This window comes from Hylaeus anthracinus, unplaced genomic scaffold (genome assembly GCF_026225885.1).
Source record: "Hylaeus anthracinus isolate JK02 unplaced genomic scaffold, UHH_iyHylAnth1.0_haploid 11982, whole genome shotgun sequence".
Classification (NCBI taxonomy): Eukaryota; Metazoa; Arthropoda; class Insecta; order Hymenoptera; family Colletidae; genus Hylaeus; species Hylaeus anthracinus.
The window spans coordinates 10,570,733-10,592,861 of record NW_026534330.1 but is presented as its reverse complement, the minus strand read 5'-3'; the positions used below and the strand labels follow the sequence as shown (position 1 = coordinate 10,592,861).

Genomic DNA, 22,129 nt, shown 5'->3' with positions numbered 1-22,129 from the left:
TGGTGTTGAATTCGTTTCGGTTAATTACATGCATTCGCTAAGAAGAATTGTTGTCAATTGTTGGGAGTCAATAAATTGATTTTGTTGATAAGCTACCGTTGTACGCAAAAGCAAAACGTGAATTGAACAATGTACAGAATTTTTCTAAAATTCGTATAGGTGTTGGAAACATTTCTGAAAATCTCTGAGGTTTATAAAATTGATAATAAAATTATAACGACGGCAGAAGTCGCGTGTGTCCTTAAAAACTTCATTAGCAATATCAATCGACATGCAATAATCCAATAATACAAAGTCTACATTACTACTCGAATTACCTTAATTGTATCTGAAACTCTCCTTTGTGCTAGCTTATTTTAAATTATTCAAGGTTTGACCAGAAAAAAACCTTAATGCATTTATGTGAAGCATTACTTTTATCTGTTCTAATGAACTGATTTCTCTTTATTCCCCTAACTTGGAAGAAATCCTTTTCTCAAATGCTACCGATAGTAAACCAAGCAAATTTACATTATTTAATTTGTAGGCCAAAAATAATCCAACAAGGACCAGTACTTTTGTTTATTTTACAGAACTGATTCCCTCTGAACAAGCCGCGTTTGTATTCGCAGGTTACAGTTTAAGTAAAAGTTTTTACAACGACATCAAAACAAAGAACCGAGTCCGAGTCTGAACAAGCAATGACTGGCCAAGATCGCCGCGTGCGTCCACGAAACAACAGGAAAAAGTTGTGAAAGTTAAGTGGCACTCCCTTCGAGGCATAAACAAGCGTTAGGGACATGAATGGGATCACGTAAAAAACAGATTTCCACCCTCGATCTCGTACACGAAACGTGATTTCAGCCCGTCAGCTCGAAGGAAGGGTGGAAAAAGGGCGTTACGGATTGGGGCTAACCCTGTAAGCGATCCCAGGGGCTCGTCAAGAACGATCTTATGATTGACCGTGTTACGGCACTCCCCGTAGACCATTTTCCAGGCGTATCTTTGAAATACATACTACATTCGAGCGAGAGGCTGCGCGAACAAGAAAGAACGCTACGGACTATCGCGCAACCATCAGTAACTCTATATCGCAATTCGTACAGATATTTCGATGTTGGAATGGCTGAATCACGATCCAATAATTTGCTGATAAATCGAGAATTTTTTTTTTTAAATACGTTTACTTAGTGTCACTTGGGTTACAAAGGTCATTAGCGACTACGAGAAGATGCAAGCTTTGATTCGATAATCGAACCATATACGATAACAGATGTATTAGATTTTATCGTATAGATCGATCTATTTAGAGGCAAATGTATAACTTTGTTGCAGCCAGTTATTTCGTTTAAATTACTCTTGTAATTGTCGTTTAATTTGGAATTGATCCTTTTATTTTGATATATTTTGCAGTATATTCTCAAATTTATTTTTAAAATGGGGACAGTTTTAAATATTATTTGTCACGTCATTTTCAGCAGAACAAATATTGTTTTATGGTTGATTAAAAATTCCATCATATACGTATTTAGTACTCCGAATGTATCCTACTCCAAAACATCACATGGATGTTATAAAACTTCAACCAAAGGACGCGTTGAATCTTATTTATTATACAGATTTTAAAAGAGCAAGAATAGTTTTATAGTTTATTACAAATTGCATCATAAATTCAGGTGCTACTAATGTATAAGAATATTTCTTCTCTAAAATATCTTGGGGCTGTTTTAAAAACATTCTAAAAAATTCTTATTTGGAATATTATTTACTACATTGTTTTACAATGTTTTTTATGATCCAAACAATCAGTGACAAGAATACAATTGGCCAGAATATCACGCGCCTAACGCCACGTCGTTCAAATCGCATTGTAAATTAAGTAACAAAGTACCAACTAACGAGCAGGTTCGCTATCGTTCGTGACTCAAAATTGTAGCTCGCGAAGCGATAAGTATGCAAAATAACGGAGAAAGGAGCGCGACACCAAATTTAAAACTACTCCTCGGTCTAATCTAAAAATAAATTATTTATTTCAGTACCTCCAAGCAATAACTTTTCCATGAATAAAATTATTTCCAGTTTACCGCTGATACTTATTTAATTCATTTAGCTCCTTGTAAATCTTTCGTAATCCTTTCAAGACACTTTCAAATTGTAGATAGGTACATTCTTTCTGAACGGAAATTTATTTTCTTTCGTAGAAACAATTATAGCTTCTTTTATCCGAGTTATGAATGCTTTACGATTGTCAGTAAACATAAACACGCATCGAGTACTTGAACTACGACTTGTCCATCGCATATTGAAAGATATATCTTGCATTTAAATACCAGGTTTACGAAGCACAATCATTTTGACCTAATCAAAGTCTCACAAGGAAATTTTCTATTTTTCGTTAATCACTTATGTTGACTTCTATCCGTATAAAGAGACAAGCATAGCATTATTTAATGGTTGGCTGTAAGGAGTTAATACAATTTCAAATTGATTTGTGTTTATTGTCCTCAAGACCAAATAATTCTATCTTATCGGTCTGGATATTGCTTGACATTGATAAGTAAGCTTTCAAGAACATGCGATGACTTCTATCGACACCACTTTATCACTATACGTATAAACGCGAAGGACTTTTACACGTTACAACAATTAGATGACAAAATATACTTTAATTCACGTTTCAGTTCTTCATCTGTTTACATAATAATATGAACTTGCATAGACGTCCGCAGTTCCGTAATAAAACTTTCCTTCGAAAACAGAATTTAACTCTTAAAAGCAGTTACAAACGTGGCAAAATTCTTCTTATGCTAGTTAGCACGGAAGCTCTGCATCATCTCTGGCATTAATCTTTGAAAAAACAAGCAAGGGAGAAATGAAATTATATCTAATCAATCGCTGCTTGGAAAATATGGCTTGTACATAACATTCTTCGAAACAGTATCGAACTCTTACAAGCAATGTCACTCGCAACATTGTTTCATCTCTCATGTTACAAAGCCCGGTAGCTCCGCATCATCTCTGAAACTAGGTTTTGAGAAACAAACAAGGGGAGGACTTGAATTATGTTTAATCAATCGCTCATTGGAAAACATAGCTGTACATAAAATTCTTCAAACACGGTATCGAACTTTTAGAAGCAAACACGCACGTCATTCGCAACATTGTTCGATCTCTCATGCTGCTTAGCTCCGCATCATCTCTGAAACTAGGCTTTGAAATATAAGCAAGAACCTATTCCTCGTTATCTCGTTAGACAAAGTAGAGCAACGGTGTCACATCATCGCGGACCAATCCGTGGCAACCCGAATGATCCTTGACGACACACAAACGTTTGATCGCTTGCTCATGGTGTCTCGTGGTATTTTTCGCACCAAAGAAAAAACAAAATCAGTGTTCAAGTGCAACCGTTTGCTGCACCGATTATTATCAAAGGCATATCGAGACTTAACGGTGAAACGACCTGAAAAGACGCTTACCTTTCTTCTCGTCATCGTCGTCGCCGTGATCGGTAGCATGATGGAAATGATGGGCGTCCGGACGGTGGCTAGTTATCGCCGGCACCAGCGGGTTCCCCAGTGCCGGACGCGGATGATGAGAATGATGATGACTGAAGAACATGACAGCAGCTGAGGCAGCCTGATTGTAGACCTGCATAGTTTGAACCTGACTTTGAACCTGTCCGAGGACAGGGTGATGCGGTGGCCATCCTGCTAGATGATACGGAAACACGGGTGTCGCCCTCTGGATCAGCCTGGCAGGCGTCAGAAGGGAACCACCGGAACCAGTGGAACCGCTGGCAGGAGGCAATGGGAAGGACAGATCACCTCCTGGTTCCAGGACCATGTTTGGTACCAACTTGACGACTGAATTTCTCTCCGACGGAGAGACCTCGCTTCTATTGCATTTATGTATCCTTTTCCTGGCTTCCGTCGTTCTTTGGGTATCTCTTACCCTATACTCATCGGAACCGATGAACGAGGAGGACAGTCTTTTTATATCCAGTCAGTTCAATGAGTTGATCGATCATGTGAAAATTCCTATCGGATAACTACTTGCGTCGATGACCAGCAATGTTCTTTGTTTACATTTTACGAACCTCGGACTTCATTTCACCGACAAGTTAGAGTATATTCACGGTATCGACGCAAAAGTTAATCATGTTCATTGGCAAACAATGACAACAAGTCAAGATAAATCGCCACGTAACTGACTCGAGAGTCAGTTTTACAGGGCTATTCGATGCAGGTGCCGTCGGAAAGCGAGAGTCGAGGCTTCCGTTGTTCTACACAAATTTTACATCCATCATCGATCGAGATCAATTCTTCGCGATCGCTCTTGTCTTCGACTCGACTGTCAATTGTCAGAAACTTGAACAATCTTCTCTCAACTTTAAGTAATCGTTAACGGTTTGGAGCATGGAGATTTAATTAAACACGATCGACATGAGTCTGTCCCGAGAGTCCTTCAGTCCCTACGCGAACACAGTCCGTCGATAATATCACTCCAAATCACTCCGGCGATCTCTCGCCGATATCTTCAGAATTTCCCAGACGTTTAGTCTCGATGGTGTTTGTTCCGCGTGTACGTCGTTCGCCAGCCAGCGCACAGGACAAAGAATCCCACCGAGAGAACTGGACCCTTGGGAAAAACACCAGACACTCGAGTATTTACACTGGCAGACGGTAATTGCTCCTGGCGTTTACGTCGCACCGACGGAAACACTGATCAGCTGACGTGATTGGAAACACGGTGGCCGCTCGATGGATCCGCGCGGCGAATTCGGCCGTGTAACGAACGGATTCCAGGGGTCCCTTGCTGGCAAGGTCCTGTTAGTGTTAGGACCACTACGGCACGAGCCAACGGCACAGCACTATCTGCCCGTAGAGTCAAGTCAACGGCTCCCCTCTGTACGCGAAGCTCAAACTGGTTTCAGTCGCCACCCAGAGGCCTTGGATTGGTCGGTCGGATAGTGGGTGCATCGGTACCACTCTATCCCTGGCCAATGGAAGCGGATGGATTACGGAACGAACCCCGCCTCATGGACGGTTTTTTTGCCCCGGAATTGAATCGACGCCCCTTCCTTCCAGTAACGGTGGTACAGTGGGGATGAATCAATTGGTGGCTGTCCTGAAACCGGCCGCAAGATGGCTCCTCCCTACCCCACAGCATTCGGGAAATCACCCCTGCCCGTGGACCAGGCTCCCGTCGACTTTAGTCACCGGATACACTCGGCGTCTCTTCGTCAAAATTTTCACCTTGATGAAAAAAGTGGTATCATCTTCCACCGATGCTTCTCTTTCCTCCGGTCCCGATTCGAACGACCCGCCAATTATCCAGGATACGTTCGCGTGGAAACCAATGAATACTGATCGCGGGATCGATGCCAGGCCTTCGAGAAACTCCGAGACAATCGGGTCTTGGCTCGGTTGTTCGTCTTCCAGGGAAGGCAGCCGACAACGTTTCCCTTTCTTCGCGATCGGTCTCCGACGATTGTTGTGGATACCACCACTCCGCGCAACCCCCCACCAGGGGCGTATCTTCCACCCCTCCAGGCCTCGAGGGCACGATCCTCTTTTAATAAGAGGAGCTCGGAGCTCGGAGGCGTTAAGTAATTACATCTATTCTCTTCTGGGGAAGAAATTACCTGCGCCTCGGGGTGGGAAAAATTAGGAAATTAAAATTAACCCCCGCCACGAGCGCCGACTCCGTTCCTCCCTCTCCCTCCTCGGACTCCGTTTCGCTCATCCGCTTGGTCTCGCTCCCTCTCGTCGTGAGTGCACTCCTCTGGAACTCTTCGTTCTCGAATTTAGGAGGAGCCGGCGGCCATTACCGCTTACGTAATCTTTTTACAGTGGCGGCAGCACCTTGTTAAGCAAAGTTATTTAGCGCGCGACGCCGCGTTGGCCCGGCTTGCGGCGCGTCTCCATCTATTTGAATCGGAGAGCGTCGGCTTCGAGTCTTTTCCGAGGAATTCGAGACAAGCTAATGATCTTCTATATGTCGATTCACGGTGATCTGCTGCGGAACACGCGCCAACGAATCCCTGCGCAACCTGGATGGAATTTTATTCGAATAATAGGTAAGTTAGTGTTCTACGTGGCGATTCAGTCGATTGAATGGCTAGTATGTTTTCATTCGTAGCATGTGGAGCATAAAATGATGGTATAATTTAGATTGTAATTTTTATCGAGTTGAAAATCATTTATCTTTTAGTCGATATTTGAAATGATTTATATAACGAGAATTTTGCACAATTCTTATAGTTGTTGCGTGTTTACAAATCATTCTTGCAAGTTTGCAACTGTTTTCAAACTATTTGAGCAAGAATTATGCTCTAATGGTAATCTACTCCATTTTTTCATTCGAGGTGCGACGGTGAACACGTATTCGTATATATTTCTTGCAACCAATATATCTAAACGATATGTAATGATTTTATTTGTTTTATCAGCAATTTATGATTTCTATTTTTCAAACTGCAATCTACATTTGTAACAATTGCCGACGGAAAACTTGAAATAAAGCATTGCAACAGAACTTAAGGTGGGACAGCTTTTAACCTGGCCGACTTCAAAAAGTTAAACATGCAAAACTGACGTATCGACTCGTTAATTGTGCTATTATTACGTAAATATTTCATTTTAAGTTCCTCTATTTTTAGAAATATTAAATAAACATAATTATATAGATTTTAATGAAGATCTACATATTTTTTTTCTTGGATGATTATTAAAACCTGGCGTCGTTGTAAGCTTCAGAATTATTTCTGCTGCGATCTCTCGTGCTAAATGGCAATTAGGTGATAATTTCGAACTGAATTGCTCCAAATGAAAGAGTGAATCACTCGTTACAGTGATATCCCAGGCAAACACTTTTCGTCTTCCAAGCAGGCCGATTCCGTCACGCGACGAGGATTAAATACTTGCGTCGAGGGTATCGCAGTTTTCTCCTGGAATTAAAAATTCGCTGCATCCTATTTGTCGCGGGGCTGGAGCCTGCAGAATTTATACTCGAGAAACGTGCGCGCGTCAGGGGAGACGCTATCGGCTGACAAACGCGTCTGCAGTCAATTTGCCTAGTAACAGACGCGTTTCTATTATCTGTCAGAGGCGTTCGTTCTTTGTCCCCGTGACAGAACGTATTACCATTTTCTAAAAGTAGCGCTGTTCGCGTCTTTTCTATTTGCGGATGGTGGTACTGACGCAATTATCACTTTTAGGATATCCTGCAACGATCAACAGAATATCGCGCGTCTTTTATTTCAACAGACTTCCTTTCCTTTGAATAATGGAGACCCTAATGTTGTCTCATAATAATTACAGATAACATTTCCGCAAATTAAATAGCTTATACTTACCGTCGGAACATAAAAAGAAACTTGAATAAGATTGGAGAATATTAATAAGAGTTACAGAGAAGTCCCAAACGAACAGATTTTTCATTTTACATTACTGTATAAATATTTCTACGATTTAAATTAATATTATTGGTACATTATAATCTTCATATCGCTAGTATAATAATTTCTTAAGGGGGCACAACGCTGGAATGACTGCAAAAAAGAAGTATTTTTAAGAAACTATACGATGATTTGTTTCCAAATTTTCTACGTGTTACATTTCAAAGATTTCCACGCACCGTTAGAAGTCCGTAATATATTAAAACGGCTCCTCTTGTCTAAAAAGTAATCTTTTCATTCTAAAAAGCAATTATTTTTACGTTTTATCTTGAATCTGATAGATGATCTCAAGCATAAGATTTATCCTACCTTATAAGCGACGCTGTTAATCGTCCGAACAGACGCTAATTACTCGATAGTTTATTGTTATATATAATTACTTTGAACAGACTCTTCCAACAATTATTGGCGCCATATCTCAGACGGAATCTGCTAGATAAGTCGTATCGATGAATCCAACACACAGATTCGTGCTGAACATCAACATCGTGACTTTTTATACCTAAACTGTCAGTACTTATTGTTCAATTTCTTTTTGTATTTGTAGTATAAACTTAAAGTCCAACTTAATCGGTTCCCTGCGAAAATGTCGCATCTCTTCCCTCTCGATAACGTTGAACCAAAACACGAGTAGCTACGGAAAGAGGAAACTGGCAGGTTTCTAATTTACACAACCACCAAGTCCATAGTTTATTAGTAGATTATTCATTTGAACAAACTCTTTCAGTTATTAATAGCGTTATATCTGGGGCAGAATCTGCTAAATCAATCGCACCGAGGAATCCATAACTCAGATTCAAATTAACCCCTTGCATTTTGCGTCATTTCGTTCCAAAGTGTGCGTACAGGAAACGCATTACATAAAATAGTCTAATTTTGGAGACATGTCTTTTTGGTATTATCAGACTTAATTATAAATTCTTATATATAGCTTTCTTGAAACGTTGACACCACTGCAAACATAAATCCTTTATGTTTATTAGACTTACGATGTCCTCCCATAGGGGACATTTACATTCTTGAATGAACAAATTATACGTATACATGCCATTTATGAGGATTTTAATGTAAATGTTGTTTGCAATAACAAAATTAGTTTTAAAAGTAAGATAAAATTTACATTCAATTGCCATCCGAGTGGAATGGGTTAAAGGTATAGGTCTTCGATAATATTCGACCTGATACTCTACCAATTGACCCAACGAACCTTAATCTATTACTCCATTTATAACATAAACTTGAAGCCAAGACCAACCAATCCGACAAGTCCATTCCGTGAATAAACCCACCGTCAAGACGCAAGACAGAAATATTAAATTCCACGCGAAAATGTTGCGACACTTGCCCGTTCGGTAGCGCTGAACCAATACACGCGTAGCCACGCGAAGAGGAAACTGGCGAGTTTCTAATTTACACAGCCGCCACATTCTCCGAAGCCCTCTTGGCCCAGACTCCGTAGCGCCGTCGGAACTTCGCCGACGATTAAAACGCTTTAGTAATTAACTGGGTCTCCTCACCTTCCGCGGTAACAGTTACCAACCCACCAGGCGGCCTCCTTCTACCAACCGGTGGACGAGGATCGCTCCTCCGTTCCACGTTCCCTGCCTTCGTCGGGCGCCTCTTCTTCTCACCCTCTTTTACCTCCCTCTTTTGCGCCACTTCTGGCCAGCCGGCGCATATTTAGGGATCGCTGGTTAGAGGTTGCCCGGGCAACCGTGCCGAGAAACCCTCTGTCGTTACCAGGGCAACCTTGTCCTCTCCTTCATCTTCCCTCTCCGAGGTTCCCTCCTAACACGGGCAGATTCAATTCGTGAGAGCGAGAACGAATCGACTGAGTGGAAGGAGGCGTAGGCGCTCCACGGTGGGAAAAGGAAGAAGATGCCGCACGTTCGGTGATTGTATTTGATAGCCTCGACCGTGGACGCGGAGACCGAAGATTCGACCTTGATTAAAGCAGGCCCCGACTGCCATTCGGAAACTTTTACGGAGGATGTCTCCCTTCCTGAGCGACGAGTACTCGCGAGAACGCTCCGAGGAGTTTGGAGATCGCATCCTCTGACGCGTACTTGATTGTTTGATTGTTTCAGCCAATTAAGAAACGAAAGGGGTTCTTATCTTCTAGGATTGGATGTTTGAAGCTTGGTCCGTCGTTCCATTTCATGAATGTTTTATTCATTTCGTGTTTACTTTATTGATTATTGAGTGCATTTTGTTTCTTGCATTTCTCGGTCCATTGAGGTGCTCCTAGCATGACGCTGTTATATTAATATTTACTTATTATTATTAGAATGAATTATAATTACTACGCTCTTGAAGGTGGACTGTGAACTGTCATCGAAAAATGTATTCATCGAACTTTAAAAGGTTCACTCATTATTAATTACTCCAAATTTGAGAGTTTTAAAGATTAGTACACAATAATACCAGTTTTAAGACTGCAAATATGTCTCATATAAAATTGAACAGAAATATCTTGGTATTAACATAAAATGCTTCCGCTCCAAAAAATAATATTAATAATAAGAGTGAAATGTAAATGTGAACTGTAAACCTCAAGGAAGGTAGACAAACTATAGGATAAAATTTTAAGTGAAAATGTAGCGAAGTCTGTGGTTCCTGATTTCACTGAACTTCATTAGATGGCTATTGCTACATCAATGAACAACGTTTCATGACTATAATAAACTACCGGAGCTCGTAACCAACAGTCTAAGAAAACCTGATGTTCAAAACTCCACGAGATTATAAATCCAAAGGAAAATTGCAAATGAAACAATTGAAACATAGAACGTTAAGAGAAAACGTAGCGATACCTAAAGTTCCTGATAAATTCGCAATATCTTTTCTTTCAAATTTTACTCCATATCCCAAACAAGGCAGAGTAAATTTAAACACACGCACGTCTAGATATCACTGTCTAGGAAACGATCGCAGGTCCGATGAAACGCTAGGCTCGCCCAGGAGACCTCGGCGGTCCATAATAAAGAAAAACGGCGTCGGCGACGCGAATTTCCATGACGCCGTAGAAAATTCCGTAGGAGGAGCGAACAGAGGGGTATGAAAAATTGATCGAGCACGATATATCACGTTTAGTCGAATCCGGTGAAGGAAGCAGGACACGCGCGTCCCATACATCAAAAAGCCGCCGGCTCCGGGCTGCGCTTTAATATAAAACTTAAATAACGATACAGCGGCGTCATGACGAAAATGGGAAATAATCTTATGAATAAGTTCTTCCCCGGGGCGTGCTTGGCTCAGTTGGCTCGCCGGGAGACCCACGGCAAATTTGAGAACCCCCCGCGATTTTACAAATTACCTCTACATGATCGTCCTCGGTGCACCGGCGGCGATTAATTTTGCCGCTCGTCTTCCGGTCGTTACATAGAGTTTGCAAACTTCACGGGTGCCCCTCTCACGATGCTCTGTCGGTACACGTACAATTTGCAAGCCTTTTCAGTCAGTGTTTCGGGCAATGTCTTTATTTGTTAGATTGGTCCGAAAGTTCATTGTAATTTCGTATTAAATAAAGCCTGTACAGATTGTCTATTAGATGTGTGTTTTATATCGTTCGATAGCTTATAGTTTCTTCTTTTTTTAAGCCCAATTGGAAATTTGAATTACGTAGACTTGTATTAATCAAACAGATGTTGGTTATAGTTATTTAAAACGAAATTTCTAGGTTCTGTGTACACGTGAGTTGGTTATGACCATCCCCGAAGAATAATTACAATTAAGTTGTTCGCATTTAAATTCATTTTTCCTAAAACTGACCGAGTTCACCGAACACAATCGTGACATTTACGCTCGAACGGAATATTGGCAGGAATATTGACGGAACGAGGGCAGTTGTGTAGCACGATAAAGTCTCCAAGTAATTAGCCCGATGTTTACACAGTTTAACGTTTCCCTCGTATCTTCGGCTCTCCTCCTACGCGGCTCAATTAACTTACGGCGCACTTAATTAGTCGTCCTGACTCTTGGCACGCGGCAACGAACTGCCGATGCCGAGGCGCATTCGAATCGCCACCGTCTGGTAAATTCCTCCTGGTCTTATCTGCAAAATAATTATCTACCCGACGGGTGCTGAATTTTTATCCACAGCACAAGCTGCAAATAGGCCAACGAGACGCTCTCTCGGGTCGTTTGTGCTTTCCGCTTGAGTAGCTATCTTTTCTATTAAGTTACAACTAGAGATTTTGAAATTACCGTTTCTCTCTGCGAGGTTCTTGTGTTGTGGATAATATAATACGTGAACTGCGAATATTTATGCAAAATAAAATCATTGCAAACGTACTTACAAAAATTGAACCTGAACAAGAATTTATTTTACTCTGCAAATACTATAATATGAATTTTAGTTTCAATATTCTTTATACTATTATTTATACTGTTTTTATGTATATTGATTTAAATAATTATATAGTATTCCAATGAATAGTGTAAAGCGCATTTACTGTGACAAAATATTCTTTCTATTTTCCATTTCCAGTATCTATTGATCTAAATTCATCAGGAAGAATTATTTGAACCACCAGAAATTGAAATGTAAACCAGCGGCTCGACAATTCTTCAATCGTCATGCGTCTATTCATGAATAATTACGCAACCGTGATAGCGCGTTATGATGGTCCCCGCCATCAATGGATCAGTGGTGCCTGGTGATTTTATGAATTGAAATTTCTCAATGCAAGTACGGTCGTGACCTCGCCGCTCGTTAGATGACGTTTGACGTCTTTATCGGTCCGGGCTCGTAGAAAACAGGAACGATCCACGGAACGGAAAAAGAATAGGGAGATTAGGCGAGCTAGTGGGGGCTACGAACTAGGTTTAAAGCGCGCTTGTTAACACGTGACTGCTCCATCGTGGCGCTCGTTTGTTTTTGTACAACTTTTTATGAAAAATAATAATATCAGTATCAGAATGCTTGCAAATGTAAGCATTGATTTATTTTAATCTTTTGAACTCTTAGATTTGAAGTAATCAATAACGAATAGATCTTTCAAGCAAACATTTCCTTGTATTTATTTACGTTCGATCGATACATATGTTGACGATGGTGTACTGGTTATCTTCGAAATAATTACGATTCAGTTATAATAATAATAATAAGTAAAAAGTAAATATTAATATAACGTAATAGCGGGAAACTAATAAAAGTGAAGTGGGAACAATTGTATCTGTAAGTTTATCAACCGATACCAGTATACAGGTGGAAATAATAAATTACAGCAATGGAAGATACAAATGATATCACATATCGCATATATTAATGTTTTAAAAATACATATATTGATAGCATCTTTTCTTCCTTTTTGGGTTGGGTCAAACAACATAAGAATCATATAGTCCATATACAATATTTGTCAACAAATTATTCGTAATTTTGACTCAGAAGAGAGTAAGTACACCGTATAATGTCTCACGTAATTTATATCTACCATCTACATAATTTATTACGACTCACCTGCACAATTTCATCTTTTTTATTTTGCATTCGATGAAATTGGCACACTCCCGAAGAGGCAGAAAAAAGTAAAAACGAAATGTGACAAATTACTTTATTTTTCATTGAACAATCTGCAATCCCGGATATCGAAACGTTCCAGAATTTATCGCCGTCCTATTTACCAATTTGGTTCCAATGACGCCAGCGCAAGCATAAATGTCAATTCCAGAAAATTTTAAGCGAATGGTGTAGGTAATAATTATTACTCAATTTTGCAGCCCTTCATTTTAGCGTTTTCGACGTGGGATGTATATTATCAGTAACAATGTTTCACGTTTCTTTTAATAGACACGTGTAACCACATTATTAATTAGCAATTGAAACGATCAGTATTTTCTTGTATATTTATTTCGTTGGTTTGTGAATCATTCGATGATTATTCTTAAAACTGAATCATCAACTTCAGCAAGAGTTTTTCTTCAAATCCATCTTTCGTTCATTTCTCAACTTTTTGTTTTATGGAGTTAATCGATTTGTGCGATGAACGGCTCATATATATTAATAAATATCTGTTTGTTTCGTATGTTTAGGCTGATAGTTTGTAGCTCGTCTGTCCTAAAACCTTCTTTGTAAATCTCTTTAGATGCCGTTTGTTTAAAATGTTATATTATAATATATCTCAATACTAAGTATCATAAATTTATCTCAACGCTAACAATGAATATCCTCCACCCCAAAATTGACAATGGCTGTTTCTCCAAACTCCGAAACAAGTTTCCTCGAACCACGAAACGTCCTCCGTTGGAGCCGATGAATCGAGGGAGACCTCCCTCCGTCTGAACTCACCCCGTGCCGTTGAGATCTCCGCGAATTCGCGGTCGCTTTGCAAGTCTAATTGCCGACACAATCAAGAGCAGCGAAGAAGGACGAGGAGGGGTCGAAGAGCAACGCTAGGTGGAAGAGCGTCGAGGTGGAGACTTAGCTAGCGACTCGTGGAGGGAACGGCCATAACCGGAGCGCAAAAATGGGCTTGCTGGTGAAAGGGAGATGCAAAGATGGCTGCGGTGGAACGACGTGTCTCGCGTTTCTTCTTCCTACGGTCTTTTTTCGGTCTTCTCGTTTTGGTCCCTGCTCTCCTCGATTTTCCCGCGGCCTCGTTCGTTCCTCTTCGTTTCGCCGCTCGCGCGGAGGGTATTCTGCTCACGCGTCGGCGGTTAGTTCTGATTAGCGATAGGGCGAATGACGTACCACTGGCAGGATCTCGTGTCTCGAATACGGGAGTAGAGAACGGGCGCGTTGCAAGTGCCAAGACCGGGCCAACGTGACCAAGCCACCGGCGCTGCTTTATGGGAATTTATTTAGGGGGGTCTGGGATCTCGCGCGTCGACTGCAGAAGCGCGGTTAGACCCGTACCATGTGCGAGGATCTGCGACGAGAACGATGAAAATGCAATGCATCGGAACGATATTTTTTCCTGGCTGGTTTTAGTGGAACAGATGATGCCTTTCAGGGCTCTCACGTGGTAGATTGTTTGACGATTCGTGCGCTAGAGTGATTATGAGGTAGTTTTCTTTGGTAATGAGCAAGATGAGGGATATCTGTTTGTTTCGTATGTTTAGGCTGATAGTTTGTAGCTCGTCTGTCCTAAAACCTTCTTTAAAAAACTCTTTAGATGCCGTTTGTTTAGAATGTTTTACAGGCTTGCATACACAACAAATGCATAAAATTCACATTCTCGTACATAATTTACCTCACAAGTTCTAAATGAGCTAATATTCTACTCGTGAAAATTTATTATTCTAGTGTTACGAAAAAAATATATTTGCGTCCCATTGGATAAAAATCGTAACAGCAATAATTGTCAAAACGAGCCTGTTCAAAAGTTAATATTGTGCAGCGACGCGCTTACTAACTAATTAACTGCTCCGTTTTCCTATACAGTGACGCCGAAGTATGTAATTAAATTAATTAGCCATTTGTATACATCCGTCATTGAACTTTAGCGCATATTACAGACGGATTTTCCTGTCAGTATGTTCCAATTAAATTGTGCCGTTCGTCGATGTTAATGGTCACATTTAACTCAGATATATAGCACGATACCTAACAATCAATGCAGAAACAGTAAAAGCAGGACGGAACAAATTATTTTATTTTTCATTGAATAATTTGCAATCCCGGTTTTCGAAACAGCTCCGGAATTTATCGCCGTCCTATTTACCAATTTGCTTCCGATGACGCCACCGCGCCCATAAATGTCAATTTCGGAAAATTTTAACCGAATGGCGTAATAATTATTACTCAAGTTCGCGGCTCTTTTTTTTTTAGAAACGCCAACGCGGAGTTTAATGAACTGGAAAAATAGTTTGCGTCTCTATTAATAAACGGGGTTATCACATTTTAGCAAGTCGATGTCAGCATTTCATTCCACACTCGTTTTAGCACTTTCCCTTGAATCGTCATTATGCGATTAGTGATAGCAGTATTTTATGATACTCGTATTTTTATATATGTCGAGAATGATCGAAAAACACATTTGGATGGGTACCAAAGTATATTAACTTTTATAGCTGTTCTTCTTTCATGATTTTATGTGATAATTATGTGTAATACATTTATAAGTTATATAGGTTTATAGTTACTTATATGTATAATTATATAATTCAGAATGTATTATCATATGTAATTACGCAAGACAATGAAAATTTCTTATATTTTCGTCTCTTTAACATATATTTTCTTATGGAACCATGTTGCGATAAACTATAGTAAAAATATATAAACACATATTTTAAGTAAAATAAATATAAGAGAGAGTGACTCGGGCCGTCACAAAATTGTCCTTAATCTCTTAATTATATAAACCAGATAAACGTGTGTACCTTGAAAAAATGAATGCAATGTCCCCAAAGTTCTTCGTTCTCATATTTGGTAACATTCATTTTTTCGAGACTACTAGAATATTTAACAATATAATTCATAAAATTCACGTATGATTTCTTAATTCATACAATTTCTGTGTCTTTACGACTATAATGATAAAATACAATACACCACTCAATCTGTATCGCCATGTCAGTATCTAGACCCTTAAACGAAAAAACATATTGCACAGCAGAAACTGGCTCGGGCCTCGCGTGGAACAACCCCCGTCCCTCGAAAAAGACACGAAAACGACCACGATGACGGAGTAAGTATCTCACCCAAATGATCGGACATAAATACACCTACTTGCCAGAGATCTAACCAGTCGATCTCCCGATACAAAACGGTGTCGAGCTGATTTCTTGTAATCCGCTTAAAACTCGCTAGAGATTTAGAGAAGGCAAAAGAGAAAGAAACGTCTGATAATGGTAAGAAAGCACCGCGTCCCCCTAAATCACCAAGAAGATGGCTGACCGCCGGTGGTGCCGTCTCCCCTTGTTCTCCTATCGGGCTTTCCTTTCCCTCCGAAACTCTTCCCTCTTTCTCTGGCTTTCCCACCCTCGCCGACTCACGAATCCACGTCCCTTATCGCCTGCACGATCTACGATCCGCGCACCTCGGCGCGGTACCGTTTTCTCGGAGCAGAAGAGCCAAGAGAGGCGACCGGACACACACGAGCACACGGACACGCGGTATAATGTAGTCCTTCGGTTGATTTATGAGTTAATAGTTAACCGGCCGTAAATAATGCTAATCACACACTTATTATACGTTCTGCTGCGGCGTCGCGGCGAATGTTTTGTCCCTGGATCACTGCTCCCGCCAGATTTCAGAGCGGTCGTGCCTAGGACCCGTTTCTGACCAGCTGCCTCCGAACATCTCATTGGACGAGGTCTTCTGGAAGTGGGATAGTGGCCACTGCCTTGCCAATACGAGGTATTGTCACGATAGTTTCCTTTTTACCATTGGTCCCTTTTGTGTCGGCTCTTGTTTTCGTTGTAGCGAAGGCTGGAAATTTGCAGACGAGGTAATTGGTTGATGAAGTGGATTTTAATGTTATGTTGATTAACGTTTGATCAGTTTTATGTTATGTTATTGAATAGTCGTTACTGCATCGTCCATGTGAGGTATTATTGTAGTTGTTAGTGGTAACAAGTGAATTTATAGGTTAAAAAATTAATTGATACAATGAATTTTAACCCATTCACTGCAAACTAAGAGACGTCTCGTAGAAGATCGTAAATTTTTTTTTATAAACAACAAATTTAATATCACTTTTTTTATCAAAATAATAACCTGGATTACATATCTGTATTAAATCTTGGCGCCCAAGGCAAAACGCTTTAAATTTGTCTGGCAGTGAATGGGTTAAATGGGTTAAATAAAGCCCTGTTCAAGCATTTTGAATAGAACGGCAAAAGTAATACTACTCGACCAATTAGGAGAAGGCATCCCAATTTATTGTTATTAAAAGATTCAACTCTCTACTCAAATGTGAGTATTCTAATAAATATTATTCGCCAGCACGAAATAAAAATAATAAACCGAGAGTAATAGAATAAAAATAATAAAATGAAGTAAGTGGAATCCTCTAAAATGAAAGAAATATACTGAAAACAATACAATAAAAATAAATAAGTGGAATGCTCTCAAAATCGTTTGAGCATCCCAAACATCCTTTCCCATCCTCTCTAAACAGTGAAGTGCACTTCAAAATACCAAATTCGCTCCGACCAACGACAAAAGAGATATTGAATGTCGAGACACGAAAGGAGCCCGTCGGAAATTACGTGTCCGAGGGGTGTTTGGAGAACGCCGACTTGGCCAATACGGGATCTGGAAGTAAAATAGCCGATACATTTTATTTCACCGGCCACGCTAGCTGCGAATGGTTCCCGCGGTGTGCTGACTCCGTGCTTTCTGCTCGTGACCCTCGTTTCTGCGACACCAGCATCGTCTCCATGATCGTCCACGAAGAGGAAGAAAAAAACGACCGACGAAGGGGTAGTTTCAGCTGAAAATACCGACCGGTCGATTGGAAACGTTTTAGCTGCGGGGAATCCGCTGCGAATTGGATTGTATTTGGGAGTACAGGCGGCATCAGCGTCGCTCCGAAAATCCCTCCTGCTTCCTCCTGTGACGAAGAAGATGAAACCGGAAACGTGAAAGCAGAAGCCGATGCCATAACTTTTATTGATAAGTACAAATAATGATTTCTGGGGGAAGTATTACTTTTGCAGGAATATATTGGATTGTTCTTCAAGTACGGAGTTTTCTCTCGCGATATTATATTTTCTGAAGTGTAGAATGTTGGGCAGTCAGATGTTCTCGACACCCTTTTTGAAATACCTGTAGGAAAATAATGTAATGGAGGCAAAATTTTGATAACTACTTGTTTCTACATGATACAAAGAAAATGACCTTCAGATAACCTTGAATATGACAAAATTCATATTTTTAAGGTCCCATTCTTCAGGTCTTGTCAAGATATTGATAAGTTCTAGCAAACAAATAAATAACTGACGTGTTCATACTTTCGACAGGTGACTTATCGAAGATTTCTTTCTAAAACAGTCTCAGATTATCCGAACATCTACTGTTATTGGTTCCATAAGCGTCATACGAAAGAGTATTGAAAATCATCCTCAATTTCATAAATTCTTCATATTTTTAGTTCTATATAATTTCATAGTGAATGTCTGTTATAGTCACCTTATGACAATTAAACACAATTACTCGCGATTATCCTGTTTCAGATTTATTAAGACGTTATAAACAGACAGGTCAGACATCTAACCTTATCGATCCCACAAGCGTACACTAGAGAATATTAAGATCCGTCATCAACCTCATGAATCATTCGCGCCCTCATTTCCATGGTACATGTCTACTCAAGCCATGTGTACGATAATCGAACACGGAACTTATTCACTTGCTATTACCCTACTCAGTAATTATTATAATATAAAAAGAAGAGTCAAACATCTACTCGTTCCGATTCCACAAGCGCACACGCGAGAAAGTGTTGATATTCAACGTCACGAATCCTCCGTGGCCTCATTTCCATCTTTTTCCATAAAACACGTCTGTTGCAACCATGTCAACGTCGATTGAACACGAAACTTATTCACTTGCGATTATGGTGCTCCGTAATTTTTATGTTAAATATTATAAACAGGCGAACGAGGACAGACGTATCCTCTAACCGAGACAAATTTTCGAAATCTATCAACGACCCCGCATTAGCATAATTTGACACTTTGCAAGTGGAACGGCGTGTATCTCGGAACACGGCCGACGTCGGCTGCCCATCGACGTGGACGCGGTGAACGCGAAATCTCTGGAAAAAGTCTGACAAAACCGCGCTAAAAGTCGTATAGTCTCGAACAACGTTGTTCCGGGGAACGTCCACGGAGAAGATTGACCACCTTCGATGGTAATGGGGGCTTGATTACAAAGCACGCTTCGCTCTGGCCCTGCCCCCTGTTTATATCAATATCTCTCTTCTGCGTGCACACATCCACACGGTGCCCATCGTGAACGCGAAGCACGTGTGTGCTCGCGGCTGAACACGATGCACACAGAACACGTTTACGCGTTCCTCCGGAAACGTTAAGTTTCATCGAACAGTGCGAACAGGTATCTAAAAATCATCGAGACTGTTCGGAACGTGAGTTCCAGTTCAGTAAGTGTCTACAGGAAATTGGTACACATGTAATCGGATGGTAAAAAATGATTTGAAAGATTTAGAGAAGAATCATACACTCAAAGTTAGGAGTTCGTCACTCGAAACCATGTGAAGCTTGAATTATATTTAAATAAATTTATATTAATGGAATATATATGATGTGTAGTTGTTATTGCACTTTATAAATACAGTCAACCCGATATATGTATATTCGTACCCTCTATATCTATCGAAGAAGTTTAACTAAATTACAGTTTTGATATTACCAAATGAATATTTCGTTATAAATATGAACACGACTAATCTTATACATACTTAATATATATACATCAAAATATTTATACAAATATACACTTGGAAACATCAAATCTACCATTTAAATTAAACAAATGTTCTCAATAGACATAGAGAGTACGAATATTTATGGGACTCACTGTATAATATACTCTTACGAGTTTGCTAGGGTGTAAAGAGGTTTTCCTCGTACCACAATTTTTTGAAGTCATAGTTCTCAATAAAAATACTCCTCAAAAGCAGATACACATCATCCACTAGCAGGAAACTGATAAAGAATGGCTTGCTGACTCCTGTGAAAATTATGGAACGATACATAATGCATCACGAAAATAGTCGGCCTACATATATCAGCCACCAACGCATAATTTAACCTAATGGGAGTCTATTAGACCCTCGCGCGCCTACTTAAGGGTTAACAGAGAAAAAGTAGCGATATTATTCTAACGATCGACTTTTTATCTTTCAGATTAAGACCGAGTCTCGAATATACCATTCGACAAGAAGAATATGCTATGCACCGAGAGTGAGAAGGATAAAATTAAAGTGGTAGGGATGACCCCTAGTTTCGTTATGGAGAACAAAAATACGATCAGTTAGAGAGATAACAGTGTATGTTTCTCATATTGAGTCATTTATTAACTAGATTGTAATCGTGAACCAGTAGTACAGCATTTTTCCTCTATATGTTCCTACTTGTTCTCTGTTGTGGAAGCATGTAGAGAGATCGCAGGAAATTGGCTAGGCAGTAAATGTGTTAATTTCAGGTCTCATAATTGGAGTAAGTGGGATATCTGGTAATTCCTATAGGCGATTCGAGATAGCGGCTAGAGAGTTGATCGAAACCACGAAAGTAAGTTCGGAATCATCGATTTCTGATCGAGACGATCAAGAGTTAGCGAATCCTTAGATACACAGCTCCTTTCATCTGGAGATTATCCTCGTGGCCATAGTTATCCAATTTCTCTTCCATTAACAATTACAATAATTGATGTCGGTTAATGCTTCTACTGGAACAAATTATATGCCTCGCGGCAGAATCGAGCATTTTATTTACTCCGTTTATTTATTAGTAAATTGCTGGACTTTATTGCAAGGCACGTAACGTACTGTAATAGATTCCGCCATTAATGTTTACATTGAATTTCAGCTATGTCTCTCTATTTTCAACGAGTGTACTGCGACATGTATGCATTTATCGTATAGGCAATGATAACAAATGCAAAACGTGTGCTATTTGATTTAATAGAGATTATTTACATTAATGATTGATTTATATTTGTTTCATTCGAAATTATCCATAATTTTTTATTATTCTTTACAATTGTTTCTAGTTGTTAGTGCTATTCTTCCTATGAATACAGAGATATTTTACAGATCACTCTATTTGCATACATAGATATAGCTATAAGTATATTTATATCAATATCTTCCACAAATTTCTTTTAAATTTATAAACTGTGCAAGTGTTCTGTAAGTATATCGAGTTCAGATTTATCATCACGTATATTGATGAGACATTCTTTATCGAATTATTCATATAAAATAAACAAAGTCAGCTCATATAGCTATATATTATCACAGTAAAGGTCTATTTACACATATGTGTAACGTGTCAGTTCCGTATTCGTACCGTATCAATAACGTCACGGAGTGGTGTCGGACGTGTGTGAACATGCCCATTTAAAAACAACAGAAGAATATTTAAAATCACTGATACCGATGGAACATTACGGAACTGAACGGATACGGAACTGACACGTTACGGATATGTGTAAATAGAGCTTAAAGCATAAAAATGACTAATTAGTACCCTGATGAACATATTCAGTCTTCCATATATTTGCCACCCTGTTAGACACTCATCGCGTAATTTCTTATCGCTCGGAAAAATCAACGCATCCACCGCGTGAATCGAGGGACCCCACCGGTAGCGTGTATCAGAATTGGGGCAAAAGTGTGAAACCCCATCAAGGCCGTGAAACTTTTCACGAGCGTTGGCCGCGTTACTTTCGAAGGTCATTAACAAACCCCCTTTTCCGTGGAAACGCACAAGCGTATGGACGTTTGAGGCACGATCGGGCAAGATTATAAACGGCGCTGTTCCAAGAACCATACCCATATCCGTCCACGAGGGGCACATTAAATTATGTAGAATTTTCAATATGTGCTATAATATCGGTACACGATGCCAAAGCAACGAAGATGAAGCACAATTCCCATCATCGATAAGACGCTACCCCTTCGCGCTCGTCCCCTCTCGCCTGGTACGGCCGATCGTTTTGTATCGGTCTGATCGCGAACGGAGCGGAAGAGGAGTACCGGCGCTGAACGGCCT

The 22,129-nt window shown here is 40.0% G+C and overlaps 1 protein-coding gene and 1 long non-coding RNA gene across 2 annotated transcripts in view; one reads left to right on the top strand and one right to left on the bottom strand.

Moving 5' to 3' along the window:
- LOC128885853 (homeobox protein unc-4 homolog) overlaps positions 1 to 4,857 on the bottom strand; it is a 51,157-nt gene extending 46,300 nt beyond the window's left edge. The window contains exon 1 of the mRNA XM_054140168.1: positions 3,456 to 4,857. Coding sequence (XP_053996143.1) covers positions 3,456 to 3,822 — 367 coding nt within the window. The 5' untranslated portion in view covers positions 3,823 to 4,857. The remainder of the gene's footprint in view (positions 1 to 3,455) is intronic.
- Positions 4,858 to 5,869: 1,012 nt separating this feature from the next.
- LOC128885875 (uncharacterized) lies at positions 5,870 to 21,246 on the top strand. The gene is made up of 3 exons (XR_008459688.1): positions 5,870 to 6,058; positions 20,261 to 20,403; positions 20,559 to 21,246. It is a non-coding gene; the product is annotated as an uncharacterized LOC128885875 (long non-coding RNA).
- Positions 21,247 to 22,129: the final 883 nt, after the last annotated feature.